Below are 18,307 nucleotides of genomic sequence, written 5' to 3' on the forward strand. Positions count from 1 at the left end.
AACCTAACCAAAACAGAGAAATCAGCGTACCTGTCTGCAAAATTGTTGGTAAATAGCTTAATAAAAAAAATTGTAATAACACATTCACAAATTTCAACATTTTGTTCCCATTTAAAATTATCTATGTCAAAGCTCTAGTATTTTAACAAATCGGCGAACACGTAAAAATGGAAATTCCGAAACTATATATATAGTAAATATTAATACGCAATTAATCTTGCGACTTTTTTAGTTTGAATAGAATAGAATAGAACAGAAATATTCTTCTTATTTTATCAAAGTAAATATATAAAATTGCTTTTCAAACAAGTAAAACTAAATGACGATTTTTATCAATAATTTCATGTACATTTAGTTTGTACATGTATTTGCTTTTTTTCTGTACAGTATCGTATAACATTATTTAGCATGAATTTCAACGAACAAAATCGATGTCTGATTAAATTTCATGTATGTAAAAGTTTAACGTTTAAACGATTTTCATTTAAAGTACATCATTGCTATAAAATATATAATGTACAAAATACAAGATTGTCAAGCAAACATTTCTTTTCAATAAATAAACAGAATTTAATAAAATGATATTTATTTAGATTGGGAAAATTAAATAACACTCGAGAGTCAATTCTGTAAATCAGTACATGAATTACATACATGTATGAAGAACATGCATGAGACAGAAGCAGTCACATGCTTTTCAAATAAAGTTATTAAATATAAATATAACAACATAATTATCAAAATAAAAGTTAGTAACACAACATGACATAACAGATTAATAATACCATTTCCTACCATGTGCTACAAAAAAGGCATTCCATAAGAGACGACGATGCCAACTAATTCCGAATTGTCCCTCTTAGATCTACTCAATCTACTGATGTTCCATGACAGTATAGATAGATCCTCCTCCTCGTATCCCTAGTCTCGTACCGGTTTCTTGTTGATGTAAGAGGTATCGTCATGTGTCCATGATGTTTTACCTTCGAAATGGGTCAGAAGTTATTTCCTTTTGTCAACACGTTCTTTTGTGAATTGTTCATTCATAAAATAAGGGTACATGACAACGCATTCCACTGCTTTCTAACAAACTCTTCAGCCTTATCATATCAAGATTGCGAAACAAGTTCTTGTAACTTATTATAATCACTTTTGAGTCCGCTTTCTGGAACCATCCAGAACTGGTGTCATATGAAGGTACATGTACAAGGTGGTGACCCGATAAGGGCTCGAACTCTTGATCCCTATGTTGAGAAGCAGACACCTTAACCACTACATGTAGGCCCCGCACCCCCCGCACCCCTCAACGGTGCTAGTGATTACAGCTTTCTGCAGTGATGACAGAAATCTGAAGTATACTGAATACTACAGGTAGGTTATGAGCTTGGTCGGTATATTTATATTACGCAAATAGGTTTGGACCAACTGTCCATTGACTGGAGATACTATACGGTAAATTTGGACTTGTTTCAATCTTTCATTTAATAATTTTGAGCCGTTTAAAAATGACAGCCTTGGAAAATCCTTGAAAATAATTTTTGGTTCAAAATATCGCAAGTTTGAAATAAATAGACGTGATTTCATGTTATAAACATTAACAATCATCACTTAGGTTCACGCAAGCAAAAATATCAACCAAGTGTGTCTTTTCTTAAGAATGTTACGGGCGTCCAAACTCGCCCGGACGAAGTAAAATTTTTGGCCGTTGAAGACAGAAATGTATTTTCGAGGAAGTCGATGATGACAGAAACCCTCATAGTCATTTTGATATTCTGTCAGAATATAGAATTTTGGATTATGGAAAATAATAACATTTCTTAGTGTTTTATAGTAAATATACAAATGTACTTTGTTTTTGTTTGTTTTCCTTTTTTCTTTTTTATATGGCGCCGAAACAGAAATGATAATTTTGGCTAACATCGGGCGTTACAAACTTAATGCAACACTAGGGATAAAGGGATAACAACCACATCACCTGCTAGAGCTAATAGATCCTAAGACACCAGTATAGTGACTATAGTCGTCTTAAACGATCACGCAGGGATACACGGTTGCTGCAATTCTGATGCATCAACTCTTAAAGGCAATCTCTCAACCACAAAGGGGGTAGAAAATATAGTAAGATAGCTCTGGAAATGGATTATCTAGCATCACTTCTCACGGGTCGAAAAATCATCGTCGTACTTTTTGTACTTGGTCATATTCAATAAAAAGCGATAGTTGTCCGTTCCATGTCTCACATGTACTGGACTACCAATGTTCGATTTAGCTATGTACCAAGACAAAGAAATTGTGAAGTTATTTACTTTATTACAGAATACGGGATGGAGCAAGAATGTACGGAAGTTTAGTCTGATCAGGTTTTATATTGTCGCCGCTAAATTCAACAAGCTTGAAATTATTGAAATGTCATTATTATACCGTTTTCATAGTTACTAAAATATAAAATAGAAAAGCACACAATTACAAAGAATTTGGAATGCTTAAAGTAGATTCAGATTCGTCTGTTAAAACGCTGTGCATGTTAATGAATCCCCATTTTTTCACCGACATCTTTGATTGTTTGTAGTGTCCAAATCCTACCCTACCATCGGGTGATAGTAGTTTCAGTTTTACTTTGTCTCCTGTAACGAAACAGTATTTTTAATAACACAGGTAATGCTTATAATTCATATGTGTCAGAGAGTTAGAGATTTCTTCCTGAACTATTTAATAATAATAATAATGATGATAGTAGTAGTAGTAGCAGTAGCAGTAGCAGTAGCAGCAGCAGCAGTAGTAGTACTCGTAATGACACAGTCAAAAGTATTTTATCTGAATTGTATATAGAAAACACGTAAATCAATAAAATTTCTGCAATACTTGCAGAACTTTATTCGTTAAAAATTTACCTTTCTTTAACTTAAGAAAATAGTCCGGCACATCTTCCGCGTCTTCTATCAAAGTAGTTGTTCGATTAAACGAGTCTGAAATAAAAACAAAACAAAGAAATCAGTCTTACTTTCATACTTGCTTACGCTCATGTCTTGAAAATTTTCCTAAATTTTTTTCTCTCTAAATCTGAGTATACATGTGTTATAAAAAGTGACAATTTTTAACACTCGAGACTTTGACAGAATCATTTTAATTTTTACGGTTATGACGGAAGCGTTTAAGTCATCATCTACATGATTTGAGCATTCGTAACAACTCGGCTTCATTTCCGGCAACTTCGTAACGTATCGGAATAGTCCGAGGTGTTCCGAGTGTAATTTGTGTTCCATCATGTATTTGTAAAGCTATTAAGCTCTATTTAAGCATTAAATTTCATAGTAAAAGATCACGACACATGCACAGCCAAACCCATTAGTCGCCGGTAGAAACCGGCGACTATATTTGTAACAGTTTAATATTATATCTATGGTAGGAGAAGGCCTTAAAATCTGAATATAAAAGCAAATCAATTACTGAACAATTAAGGACCACAATTATTTTTCATAATCTTAAAAATTCAAACATAAAGTAACGTTGCTAAATGAAATGAAATATACAAATATTGACACCTTAAAAAGCAACATTACAATTTTCATAAAATGAATTAATAATGTATCCCTATGGACCAGTCATTGAATTTAGAGATAATTTTACTTTTTTCTAAGTGTCAAGCGTTGCTATTTTATGATATTTGAAATAACACATGTAAATTATTTGGTTGTTTATTTTTATGAGACCTATTATATTTCATTATTTTATCTAATTATAAACAGATTCTCCCTCATCTTTTGTAAGAATCACGTGACTACACGTGGTGTGTTATTGTTATAAAATCTATTAAAAGTAACAGATTGCTGATAAGACATACAAATAACTTGTGAATAGTTGGCAAAAGGTATCGCGACTGAAAAGATGCAAATGTATAAATAATTACAAAGTTATCTTTCATTAATCAGTTTCATATTTTATATCATTAGAAAGGTCTGTATACTCATAATTTACACATCAAAGAATAAGTTTTCAAAACCTTTTCATTTTTTCTTGGTAAAGGGTTAAACTTGGCCATTTCTTACAACGTTCAATAGGAAAGAGTTTCTAAAAAAGCTTAGCTTCCTACTCAATCCGTACTATTTATTATTTGTCAATTATCATGTAAATGTAATACTTATAAATAAAATATTGTTTAAACTAACGTTCAATAATTTAGTTTAGGTTGAACATCACAATAAAGAGGCACATTTATAGAAATAAATAGTGGTAATCGTCGTCTTCGTTATATTCCGTCGATTTCCGTCGCGCAGGTTACCAAAACGGTATGACGGTAGGGATCCAGAATCGTATTAGAAACATTAAGAAAGCTATATAATAAAATATATTTTTGTTTTTGATATTTTATCGAAATGAAAGGCATTTAAACGTTAACTATATATCGTTTGTAACGACAGGAATATTGATTTCAACTAAATTATATATTTTTTCGATAGCGCATAAGAATATTTGTTTATGCAGATACCACTTTTACGGTAGAATTGCATTGTTTCATGCACAATAATGTTTTTACCTCTGCATCCTGAGTCCAGAACTCAATGAATTTGCTGTTGATGCAAAGTTTCAAATAATGTGCATTTTTTGGACAGTAATAAATACCAAATTGTGTTCAAGTTATGTCAATCATATTCTAGGTATGCAAATCTTCTACAGATAAGAAATAATAATGTGCTATACTGCATGTAGATAAGCATAAAAAGATGAAGTTTTGATTAATATCAAACTAAATTAATGGAAATAAACTTATTAAATTGCTTGACAGTTTTGAATAATTTCAGTATCATTGCATTGTAATTATTGTATAAATCAAATTCATTTTTCTCCCTTTTATTATTAATATACCTTTCATATCACTAAAGCAATATTAAGCCTTGTAACTTGGATTTGTCGGCTAAATTTTGGGACTCATATATTTATAGCCCAGCGAGTCCTAGGACCCACACTGGTGAGTTTGTGAAAAATCACTGCATGCAATAATTAAAACATATATATTTTCAAATATTCGATGACCGTTAATTATTTGGCGGTATACAATAAGGATTTCGATGTCTTGTATAACGGTATATGTATAAGGTAGAATTACAAATAGAATTACAAGAATATCACTCGCCTTACAAGATTAGTCAAAATTATGAAATAAAAAAATGCTAGAAATGAAACACGATTTATCAACTTATGTTTCATAAAGTTAAAAGAAATAATAAAAAAATAGTTTTGTGAAAACTGCAAAAGGGATTTTCAAAGATTCGAACTTGGCCTACTAGGTCACAACTTCGTCATACTTACCACCACTAGGCCATCGAGCAATATTAATTGATTTAATATCGAGATCTATACTATCAATAAAATCTTTAGCATTAATCATAATTAGTTACGTAAACTAACGAAACACCACCCGAAAATTAATGAGTCTCAGGTCAATATTGCCAGACAATACTTGCTTATTTAATAATCATAGCAGTTCCTTGACAATATTGCTAAGCAAGTTTGCTTCATATATGTTTTATTGTGTTCAGTTACTTAACATATTGTTTCTCTTTTCTTTAAACTTGAACCATTTATTAAACTGATATTTTCTTATATTTATGATAATTCAATCATTTTTCTATCCGGCGACTTGATGCTTTAGCATCAAAATCTCTACTTGTTTCTGTTGATCAAATTAACGGACAATTTACCGCCATATGTACTGTATGTAATATCGTTGTAGGTATACATGGACAACTTACCGCCATATGTACTGTATGTAACATCGTTGTAGGAATACATGGAGTCCTGTAGGCGTGGTCGCTGAATTTTCACGTTGAAATCAGAACTAGATATATCATTCTGAAATTAATTATTTATTTTACTATTAAATGAACTTTTTTTGTAAATGTCTGATCAGGATCCATGCTGTTCGCTATCAGTTTCTCTACTTGTTATAGAATATGTAAGCGAACAGCATGGATCCTGATCAGACTGCGCGGATGCGCAGGCTGGTCTGGATCCATGCTGGTCGTAAACCCTTTATGTTGATTTTGTCATGACGCGGCTCATATGTCCTTGAATAAACAAAACTTGAAAATTGTAGGTAAACACAGCCGCAGTCGGACTTTACTTACTTTAAATTCATAATATTACAACGAGTTAAAATTTGACAAAAAGACACAAAATTCCCATCATACATGGTCTTGAAGGGCATGACCTGCTTTTTGTAGTTTTTTTCTCTCCCTTTTAAATCCACATGAAAAAGAGTGCATGTATTATAATTATAAAGTTGGAAGAAATCTAAATCAGCCGTATTAACTTTTCATTCGACTTCTATTTGAATGACTATTCTGCTACTTAATGTCAATTAATTTGCATAGAAATATGACAATATGCAATGGAGAGGAATATTTGTGGCAAAGCAACATATTAATGATTATCAGTCTATGACAAAATACTGCTATTATAATTTACTCCCGCATTTACACATTAATTTTATTGTATAATTGTACGAATATAATAGTGACGTTAGTGGTAGAGCTGGATATCGGAAGCAGCCATTTATGCGTCAATACATTTCTACACATATACTTTTTTTAAAAATATCGCACTTATAATTTTGTTCGTGACTAGAACCAATGACCTATATAACACCTTCCCTCCATAGTTTGATGTTTGAAATCAGATAAACTTACAGCTGGTGTTATCAATATATATGTCTTGCATGTGGTATCGTAAAGTGACTTGCTTATATGATCCGGGTCCAATATGTAGCTAAACCTACAAATAAACACAAATACTAAATAAATACTTGTTTGTGGCGGCATGGCCGGGATGGTTAACGCGTCGGACTAGTAATGTCATGATCACTAGCCGCATGGGTTCAAACCCCTTCAGGGACACGTAGTTGTTTCCTTGAGCAGGAAACTTTACACTGCCTGCTCAGTGGTTGGTTCCAGGAACGGATTCGAAAGTGTGTCTATAAGCTTATAGCTTCCTACACAGTTGGACTAAAATAAATTCTATATACACACAATATTTAAACATATCTTATTAACTATACAATAGTTTACATTAGAAATAAGGCAAATTATTGTGTAACAAATGATTTTGCCCTATATGTACGATATCTTATTTAGAAATATTTCTAAATTATTTGATTAAGGTATATGTAAAACCCCATGAATTTTTATATAATAAATCATAAAATAATAACCGTTTGGCTACCATTTGGACTGTTGCCATGAGTAAAATATCAATAAAAAGAAGGTACAAGACTATTTCATTCAGCAAGGATCAGTTTAAATAGTATTTTATTGCATGTACATTACAAACAATAATAAGGAGGATACCAATCTTCAATATACACAAGTATCACATGTTATTGTGTCTGTTTAATTTTAGAAATAGATATAAAAAAACAAGTATTTAAATACTCGTGCTTATATTAATTCACCCCCTTGAGTATTGGAAACAGAATGGTTGGTTTTGATAAGTACAATGTAATGAAAAGTCAGAAGATTCAAATTGAAATTGACTCCTATAGCTATTGCTTTATTTAAGTAAATGTAACTTGCAAAATGTATTTGAACATGTTATTTTCGGTTTCGTTAAACACTAATCTTAAGAAAGCTTTTTGAGGATAAAAATTACGCGTTGTTTCATGTATTTCAAAATACGAAAATGTTTACAAAACTAAAACGTTTAAAGACTGTACCACCGAGACACAAAATGTGTGGAATCTGAGAGCATATGTTCCTGTTGAGAGATAATCTCGCATGTTCGGACAATCTCGTATCCTTTACTTGGACAATATTTAAGTTCGGACAAGCTCGTGTTTTCAGGCGATCTTGTATGAGTGGACAATGTTATAGTTCTACTAATCAAAACGTACAGAAAACAAAAAGAAAATAATGTCACTTTGCAAGTATAAGTTGTGTCGTAACCTGGAATTCAAAACTCTTACTTGGTCGGGTCACTGGCAGAGCAGAGTGCTGTCCATGACTGCAATATACGTTCCCGCATCCGCCGCAACATATTGTGCTCAAGTTTGTTTGCGATCTACATAATTTATATATATATATATAATACAAAACGTGAACATCTCAACACCCTGGGTGTTATCCAGAATAAATGATACGAGAGCTCTAAAATGGACATTTCAAAAATTTATTTCAGGAATTTTTAAATAAGTCGCTTTTAAACCGAAAAATGCGGCTAAACTGAACGTCAAATTTTACACAAAATTGACAGTTTTCTTTCAATTTTCCAATATTTTCGGCGTAAAACGATAAATTTTATATCAGCTTAAAGGAAAAAATAATTTCTGTCGAATGCAGTAGAATTTGTGATATTTTGTCCGCCTATTGCGTTGTGATATCTGTAACAGTTGCCAAGGATACGCAAAGACGTCATGTTCAAAAACGGGCTTTGATGGTCAACTTTGACGTCGTGTGTACAAAAATTGGCTAAAATATTGAAATAAAATTAATGGAATCTAATCTGAAATATGGTCAACTTTCTGCATGCCAATTTTCAAGACGCTACTCGAAAGTTCGCAAAGTGTCGCGTTCTACCTTAAACTATAATAAAGGTTTTCAAGAACACAAAACTCATGCACTACAGTGTTGGAGGTTACAGAAATCATTACCACAAAGTAGGAAAATATCGTATTATTGTATTGTATCATTAGTATTATTATTATCATCATCATTATTATCATCATTATTATTATCAAAAGTTGAAGTTGCTGTCATAATAGCGTTAAAATAAGAGGAGGTTATGAAATGGAAAGGTCATTGTAAGGAAATTAGGGTTCCCTCAATCCCGCATACCAATGACCGCGGACAACACAAACATTCATCATACCTCTGTCATCTCTTGCCTGGTTTCCTGCTCCTGTGTTAGTACAGTATGATAGTCACCAACATTTTTGGAGTGGACTTTTTGTCTAGAAATAACGTCTTTCTTCAACTCCTGCAGGATAAAATACATACAAAACAATGTCAGTTAGTTGACTTTCAATTATATAAAGACTGAAATGTCTGCACAGTCATCAAAAGACTCGTGATAAATTACCATGTGGCTTTGGTAATGTAGTGTTCAATTCGGAACACATCGGATATTACCGAACTTTTATATGGTAGCAGTTGGAATTAGCGTTGCGTTTAAGTTCGGATCACTCAGTGATAAAATGGAGCTATTAAAGCTAAAGATGTACAAAAACACTGGCAAATCATACCTTTATAGCATATTTTCTAGCATTATAATTGCGTTCGTCATCAGTATGGTATGGTAGTGACATTTGAGCGCATTCTAACATGCTCACATACTGTTTCATTTTATCACGTGACTTCCAACATCTCTGGAAACAAACAAACAAAACAGAACTATTTTACAGCAAGTCATGTGGTGTTTCTCATTTTAGGATCACTAGCTTCTAGCACTCGTCTTTTGTTAAGCATATTTTGTTTTACAACATATACAGTTCAACACTACAAGTCTAAACTAAAGCTGGTGGTGTTGTGGTGAAAGATTTAACCCCTAAGCCCAGGGATTAATGGTTCGAGCCCTAATTATGGCGCCGACAATGTTTTTCTCACATGACACAAGTGCTGGTTAGTTACAGGAAGAAAGCATTCTATACATCTGAGCTTAAATGAATGATATCTATACAAAATATGAAATAAAAAAACGATATCAACCTTTTAAGAATGCATGTTTCATCTTTATGTTCTGTCAATCAAAAGTGTATTTTCTTAGTTGCTCCGAACACCTTCGGGTGATTAATTTATTCTATTCCATCCAGATTGTGTCTCAAATCACCAGGACATGTAAACAAATTTTAGTTTTGAATATATTAAACAAATAGACGATTGCAAAGATTTAGAAATGATAGATACCTCTTGGCAGTCCATTAAACTAACCATTAGTTCAGTGTGTTGTTTTGTTAACCGCTTTATATCGGATCTTTGTTTTTCCATTCTTGTTAAGTCTCCTGTGGAAAATCTAATATACACAGAAATCATTTAATTAACTCCCAACATGCAGGATCAGCAATTGGTGCTTTGCGAGGCCAATCGGAACGTCCTCGGTCCTTAACCGAAAACTGACAAAAGTGGTTGAGGCCGATCTGCACATCAATCGCAACTTTTCGGCCCTTTCCCTCAGTCTTCGGATTATAAATAATAGCCGAGGTTGTTCCAATTGGTCTGCACATCTGACCAGTCTGACCAGGCTTTATACTGTTGGCTGACCAAATTTTCATCTTCATATCCATATAATTGATCATCATAGGTCCAAAAATGGAAACTAAGTAATTTAGCAGCTCAATGGTTTGTACATATTGCAATGTACATCCCTGTCTGCTGAAACCATTATTATTACAAATTACAAAAAAGGCAATGTGGTACATGTCATGTGAACTAGAAAAATTATTGAACATTGTTGTCAATAACAACGGCACCTCAATGGTATACACACGGAAATATAAAATATGTTGGTCGTAATTTTGAGGATTAAGCGCCTATAAATGTATTTTTCGAATTAAAATTTACGACTTCTACAATTTTTACACTATTTCGATCAACTATATATGAGCTATTCAAAAAGAAATTGAAATGCTTAGTTATTCGACTCATATTTTCTAGATATCAATCTTATCTGTTGTTATGTAACGCAGTCTTATTTTTGTTTCAGATATATGATATTTATATCATATTTAATAATTGTAAACGCTAATCTGTATTTGCTGTAGCTTTCGACTTTTTTGGCATTCTTCATGTATCAGACTCACGAATATATAATCACGTCATTTTCCTTGTATTGTCAGATTATACATGTATTTGTATGTGTAATAAATGCTGCTGGGAAAGGCCGAAAGACCGAAAGCTACGGCAAAAAACAAATCAGCGTTTTAAATTATATACGACAAATTAGTGATTTTTGGGGAGGCTATGCCGACCCAATGTTAATAACTGTCTGTCAAATCTTACTGCCGCGGTAATCAGGTCAAAAAATAGTACCTTGATTTTTTCTAAGCTGACTCATCACTCATCACAGACATTTACAATATGAAAATATTTTCATTCTTTAATTTCATATCTGCAATTTGTAAAGATAATAATTCTCTGAAAAATTCTTGATTTTTGTTTAAATCACTACTCCGTGACGTCATACTGCCACGGTAATCAGGTCAAAAAATAGTACCTTGATTTTTTCTAAGCTGACTCATCACTCATCACAGACATTTACAATATGAAAATATTTTCATTCTTTAATTTCATATCTGCAATTTGTAAAGATAATAATTCTCTGAAAAATTCTTGATTTTTGTTTAAATCACTACTCTGTGACGTCATACTGCCGCGGTAATCAGGTTTAGGCATACGTATACGTCTGTATTAAATAGTTCTGGTATGAAAACCCTTCAAAATAATAACTTTATCCATATTTTTTTAACAAAAAGCATAAATGAAAATTTATAAGTAAATGCTTTAATTCAGTGGCAAATATTCTTTATTATTTTTGATAACAATTTTCCAATTACTACGCAGCGACCAACTGTTTATGACGGGTCATTAACTAGAACGTTGCAACTACGTATTCTCAATATCATGCATGTGCTTTTGTTGTTATAAACTATTAATAGTCCTTAATATTTTTTAAAGACAAATAATTGTAAACTGTCGCTTACATCAGAGACATGGATCATGCTTGCGTGATAACTAAGGAAAACTAACTTATTTGTACACCCCAGGAGGCTGTACGCGGAAAACGCTCATAAACCGCTAAATCATATAGCTGTTTAGTAAATATTTTGCATACATTTAACTAAAAATTCACTGATGGTGATGAACATATAGTTTAAAAACATTTTATTCTTTAACCATTATCGCCGAAAAAAAAACTATTTAACTACAAAACCCCTAAGGACCTCCGACAAAATCCCAGCACAATATTACATTTTACATTAGCAAAATAAAAAAAGCAATACTTATATTTTCATCTTACATAATTCATTAATCAAACTTTTAACATAAAAGTATCTTTGGTAATTGACAGATCCCTACTCTGATCTTTTATTTGTATAGGAATAAATTTAAACATGTGCTCTTTTGTTTAGGAATATTTTGTAGTGAAAGTCTTATATATTCACTAATCTCATAATTAGAATAAGACAGGTCAGGAATTTATACAAACAGTTGTTTAGTTAACTATGCTCATTTTAATCCCAATAGAAACATTCAAATATTTGTGGTAAAAAACATGACCAAAGTACCTAGTAGTCGTTTACCCGGTGGTGATCCCATTAAACTGATTATAGATTCGAATTGATTAGAAAACACAAATAGAAACATGTGTTTCCGTACAACAAAATCGGAAGTAAAGTGAACAGTTAATGGACAGAAATATGTGGTCAAATATGTTTTAACAAGGAAATAATTAAGTATTTCAGAGAAAGACGCAAAGATCAGTATGACCCCGTATTGTGTAATTAGAAAGTTTATTCAATTCTAGGGCATACATCATAATTTGATAGTCCATTTGTAATAAAATTCAAATTTTCAATACAGATTATGAGATACATAAAAAATATTAAAGAATAAGAAGCTTTAATTAAAAAACAAAAACAAAAACAAAAAAAACCCGCATACATATACAAATTACTTACAGTCGAGCATCGGGAAGTCATTAACATATCTTACGAAACTTTAATTTGAAACCGATATTTGCTCGCGCTGAAGTGATAAATGTTTATTTGAAAAATAAAAAAAAAGAACTTTTATGGTTGTGTTCTAAAAATAATGGGCGGCATAAGAGGAATTTCTTATTCATTTTACAACACTTGAAAAATTACTACAGAAAATGTGTTGTTGTTTTGTTTTCAACAAAAGTGTGTGTGTTTTAAGTTTATTTATACTCGGCGCCGGAATAACCATATGTCCGAGATTATAGCATCTGGGACGTCTTTTTCAAGCAGATTCTTCCTGGAAGCCCATTCTTCGTTCTTTGGTGGTAAAGGAGACGACAATACCGTCAAGGCATCAACTTTCTGACTGACGACAACAAAAACGGCATCTATTAGCGCCAAACCTCCAGAGTAAGTCACGACAGGTCAACCAATCACCTCTGGTACTAATGATGACTTGACTATGACCTTCCGTGTGCCTTCTCCGCGACGTGCACGCCTCTGGAGGTATTTGGAGAAGTTTCAACAAAAACTTCCAAAACACGCCATTTATAACACCATTCATAGCACTGACGGCTTCGATGTTCTCATCTATTTGCGGGAAATGGTCGACAGGGAAAACCCTACGTAATAACCGCACACCCTGTTAACAACAGATTTTCCGCAGTATATATTTCAAGCTAGTGAGGTTTAAAAATACACGTAGAATCTATCGATTAACTACCATAAGTTGGTTGAGTGTTGAGTGTTGGCGGTAAAAAAAGAAGATATAACTTCCTGATCAATTTTCACTTAGGTTGATTCAGTTTTGAATAAGCTTTGCAGAGATGTATTTTTTCAAGAAATATTTAGCTTTAATATTATCCGACGCCGTCAGTAATGAAATGGGATTAATTTTCTGAAACGTGATTTTATTCGAGATTTGCTTCTGAAGAAGACAACCTTCTGTCCGTAGAGCATGAATGTTAATACTCATCACAAGACAGTATGTTATTGATCTCAATTATGGTACATCTAAACGTGTATAATTTTTATGTTCAATAAAAATGTTGCATCACGTGCAGTTGTTATTATCATTCAATAATATTAAAATGACATAAAATATTTATGATGAACAGTCCTAGAATATTTTGATAAGGAACCGTCAGTTGTAAAATGTTATTGTTATCTGATAATGAACAGTCGTCATACTTGCTGGTATGTCATTTATTATTGACAGTTTAGGTTTTTCAAAATTTGCATGATTAACAGTCCGAATGTAGACCTTAATTAAATGTTCTGGAATATTAACAAAATGAATAGTCAACCTCATTAACCATATATATGAATGGTTGAACACAACAGTAAGGATAAATAGCGCAATGTGCATATCTTTTTATTTTGGTAGCATATTTTAAGCAAAAAGAAAAGAAACTATAAGTCTGAAACATTCTCTCATAGCCTCCCCATCAGTACATTCAGTGCTTTGATATTTATATGTAATACTCACAAAATGTTCGGACTTAGTTCCTTCAGAAACCTGTGTTCTGGCTGCTTGTATGCAAACGCTGCATACTTTAAACAGTCATACAGCGTCGCGATTTCTTTGTCTGAAACAATTTAAAACAGTTAATATGATGTTTATGATGTTGTTGATATGGTGGTGGCACAGATATTTAACTCCATGGTGGTGGTTGGGGTCGCTTGTGTACTGTTATTTTTTATACGATTTCGACATTTTTATGGCGATTTTTTACTTTTTAATGGTGGAGGAAGACCATCCGTGCATAATTTCAGGCAAGAACAGGCATATAATTAGAAACACTGACGCTTTGAAAGCCAGCTGGATAGCTTCCCCAAAGTCCCTGACGGGACTCAAATTATACCCACAGAGGTGATGGGCAAGGGGTTCAAGATCAACGGCCTTAACCACTCGGCCACGGTCGTCCTTTAAGTTCGATATACTTCGCGACTACCTTATACGAAGTTCGATTCCTGCCTCTTCACACCGAATCAAACACATCTTCCCCCACCCTTTCGGATCACCATAGCTTCAATAAATATAATTTTTTTCTTGTTTTGTCAATTTGAACTTTACTCACTACATGTAAACTTACTTGGTATATCTTTCGTTATAGACATTTCTTTGAGTATAGTGACAGGTCCCTGGTGTTTCCCATTTGTACAATGTGCGTGCTTTAGCTTGTATGCTAAATAAATAAACAAGCTCAAGTGTTTGTATCTGAAAACAAAAACAAAATAAAACATAGAACAATGTAGCCATGTATCAATTAATGGCTGTGATATCATTCATAGTGGTTAAGGTGTCTGCCTCTTAATCAAGAGTTCATGGGTTCGAGCCTAATCGGGTAACGCCAATGTTTCTTTATTTGACACCAGTACTGGTTGGTTTCAGGAAGAGGACTCAAAAGTTGTATATTTAAATTAAAAGAACTTGTTTCACTATCGAGCTTAAATAAACATAATGTTAATCTTATAAACATTTACAATATATTGACATGTACTAAATAATGTAAATATTCATGTATATTTCTTCCTGGGCTGTACCAGCTCGTGGTCCTGATGTCTAAACATAAAAGTCGTTGGTTTGAGTTCTCCCTTACACTCGCGAATATTTTCCAGTTAAGACTGAGTCTGTATTTAATTTCATTACAAGTACAAAAAAATGTACAAGCAATACTTTATTCTTGTGCAGCGACATTAAAATCTTCTCCTGTAGAAAGTATGTGTAAAGTGGGTATCAATCTTTTCTTCAAAGAAAAGGTATAACTTTTACTGGAGATCATGGATAAAGTCCGTGCGGAAACTCACTGTTTTTATATATTTTTCTGAACTTGTTTCGTTTTAGAAATATTTACATGAAATATAAGCTTATTTTAGGTGTCATATAGAGCTACGTGTATTTTTTATAAGTAATAAAATATTTACATTTCATTCTCCTCGTGCCAGAAGCTGAACTGTGGAATTTTGATAACTTCCATCTCTCGTCAGTCATACATGATCACTTTACTTATCCACATGTTCCCATAGTAATATCATCATAACGTCATAATAAAATGACGTCAGTTATTGACGTTAATGATTAAAGTGACACGACGTTCGTCTATATTTGAGCCGTGCCACGACAAAACGAACATAATGGGTTTGCGACCAGCATGGATCCAGACCAGCCTGCGCATCCACGCAGTCTGATCAGGATCCATGCTGTTCGCTTACTAACCCTATTACTTATAGAGAAACTGATAGCGAACAGCATGGATCCTGATCAGACTGCGCGGATTGCTGCGCTGGTCTGGAGCCATGCTGGTCACAAAACCATTATGTTTGTTTTGTCGTGAGACGGCCCATTTGAAAGTTTTAATTTTTACATAGGTTCCATGAAAATGACGCTGATGAGGAGGCCACTTTATATTTGACATTGGTCAAATGATAGCGTGTTCTACAAAAGTCTGCGGTCAAATATCAATTATATTATCGAATGTAATTTAAACATTTATGAAAATTTATGATATATATAGAGGATATTCAAGTTTTTTCTCTAAATACAGGATTTATTTTCATCGACTGGTATAAACATAAATATTTCATGAGTGGCGGTGGCCACGAGTGAAATATGATAATTTTCATACCACAAGATGAAAATATATCCTGTATTTAAAGAAAAAAAACTTGAATTTTCTGTTTATTATATGCATTTCTTAATTTGTCATTACAATTTGAATGAATTTCCGTTAAATTTTGAGTACTGGCAGAATTTAAAAGAAAGTAGTCCGGCAAAACACAAGTGAAATACGGAAAATATGTTTCACTGCAGTGAAAAATAAATTTTTACTGTGAAAATACGGAAAATGAAAATATGCATTTTATTACATCAATATAATAAGATAATATACACACAGAAGAAAATGCAACAAAAGAAATCAGGATTTTATTGACAGAACTTGTCGAGTAAATCGGTAACCGTGTGGGCTCAAACCTCGTCAGCAAAAAAAATACATATATACATGGTTGATGTTTGGATGAAGAAAGTTTATCCGGCGAACGAGAAAGTGTATCTTGGCCAGCTTAACCCTTTCCCCAATGAGCATATTGTGAAAAATGGCCATTTTCACTGAAAAGCCTCCTCTAACAAGTTCAAACTGCTATGAAACGATGAAAAATGCTTCAATACTAATCAAACTTGGCACAAATGTTGACTGGACCATTGCCTTTGTTACGACATGCTCAGTCTTAAATTTCCTGTTACCATGGCAACGAGGGGACATCTCAAAATTGCCAAAAATCACTTTTTTGCCTCGATTTTTTCCATCAAAATTTACTTCAAAGTGCTGCAACTTCTCAAGGGATAGAGATAGAGTCAAAGGCTTTTCAGCGTTGGTTACACGTTACCTTATGATCAACCTGGGGTCATTTTAAGCCTCTCACAAGTCCAAAATTTTCTTGGCGATGAGGGGGACTCCGCCCCCCTTCAACCCCCCCCCCCAAACAGAAGGGGGCACATCCCCCTTCTGGCAACCCCCTCATGTATTATTTGGATGGGGGACGGCGCCGAAAAAATGGTCACTTTTTTTACAACATTCTCAAACGAAAAACAGTGTTTGGGGTCTAAATAGGACATTTTTTCACTGTTTGAGGCCTCAAAAGGGGGGGGGGGTCAAAAAGCCGTCGAAACACGCTTATATAAGGGAAAAGGTTAACAAAAAAATTATGAAAAACTTAGGAATCACCCAAAATCTACTTTTTCCATGTTAACATGTGATCTTTTACCTAATTTTGGTGAAAAATTGTTGTTTTGTAACATTTATAATTTTTTTAGTTAACCCTTTCCCCCATGAGCATATTGTGAAAAATGGCCATTTTCACTGAAAAGCCTCCTCTAACAAGTTCAAACTGCTATGAAACTATGAAAAATGCTTCAATACTAATCAAACTTGGCACAAATGTTGACTGGACCATTGCCTTTGTTACGACATGCTCAGTCTTAAATTTCCTGTTACCATGGCAACGAGGGGACATCTCAAAATTGCCAAAAATCACTTTTTTGCCTCGATTTTTTCCATCAAAATTTACTTCAAAGTGCTGCAACTTCTCAAGGGATAGAGATAGAGTCAAAGGCTTTTCAGCGTTGGTTACACGTTACCTTATGATCAACCTGGGGTCATTTTAAGCCTCTCACAAGTCCAAAATTTTCTTGGCGATGAGGGGACTCCGCCCCCCTTCAACCCCCCCCCCCCAAACAGAAGGGGCACATCCCCCTCCTGGCAACCCCCTTTGGATGGGGGACGGCGCCGAATAAATGGTCACTTTTTTTTTTCAACATTTCTCAAACGAAAAACAGTGTTTGGGGTCTAAATAGGACATTTTTTCACTGTTTGAGGCCTCAAAAGGGGGGGGTCAAAAAGCCGTCGAAACACGCTTATATAAGGGAAAAGGTTAAGCAAGCCATCTACTCTTCGGCTTCCCCCGGCGAGATGTGGCCGACATTTGGTATAAACGAAACAGTTACTGTATTGAAATTTATCATCTGATAAATAACAAACCCAAAAGTTAAAAAGATTTGGTCTCTTTTATACGTACTTTAGAAGTAAGTTTTCCTACGTATTTCAGTACATGTATTGCTTCTTC

General features: G+C 33.6%; 1 protein-coding gene across 2 annotated transcripts; it reads right to left on the minus strand.

Moving 5' to 3' along the window:
* Nucleotides 1–2,288: 2,288 nt before the first annotated feature.
* LOC132745330 (uncharacterized) lies at nucleotides 2,289–15,750 on the minus strand. 2 transcript variants are annotated; one of them, XM_060734223.1, is made up of 11 exons: nucleotides 15,611–15,750; nucleotides 14,779–14,903; nucleotides 14,172–14,271; nucleotides 9,894–9,999; nucleotides 9,233–9,355; nucleotides 8,860–8,967; nucleotides 7,958–8,052; nucleotides 6,687–6,771; nucleotides 5,751–5,850; nucleotides 2,892–2,966; nucleotides 2,289–2,624 (listed from the first exon to the last, which is right to left on the minus strand). In XM_060734223.1, exons 1-11 carry the CDS (start codon nucleotides 15,661–15,663, stop codon nucleotides 2,464–2,466), a joined length of 1,131 nt encoding a protein of 376 aa, XP_060590206.1. In that variant the 5' UTR covers nucleotides 15,664–15,750; the 3' UTR covers nucleotides 2,289–2,463. The 2 variants fall into 2 exon arrangements, with proteins under 2 accessions (XP_060590206.1, XP_060590205.1); XM_060734222.1 differs by having other exon boundaries at nucleotides 5,700–5,850.
* Between the last annotated feature and the right edge of the window lie 2,557 nt (nucleotides 15,751–18,307).

Source organism: Ruditapes philippinarum, unplaced genomic scaffold, assembly GCF_026571515.1.
Source record: "Ruditapes philippinarum isolate M1 unplaced genomic scaffold, ASM2657151v2 ctg1227_1_1_1_1, whole genome shotgun sequence".
NCBI lineage: Eukaryota > Metazoa > Mollusca > Bivalvia > Venerida > Veneridae > Ruditapes > Ruditapes philippinarum.

Bases quoted from the DNA above. Each gene is read 5' to 3' on its own strand.
- LOC132745330 (XM_060734222.1), bottom strand. From the start codon at position 15,663: ATGGAAGTTATCAAAATTCCACAGTTCAGCTTCTGGCACGAGGAGAAT. The intron at 14,904-15,610 runs GTAAATATTTTA...TTTTGTTTTCAG, and splicing joins TGGCACGAGGAGAATGAAAT to ATACAAACACTTGAGCTTGT. The intron at 8,968-9,232 runs GTATGATTTGCC...TTTATCCTGCAG, and splicing joins CTAGAAAATATGCTATAAAG to GAGTTGAAGAAAGACGTTAT.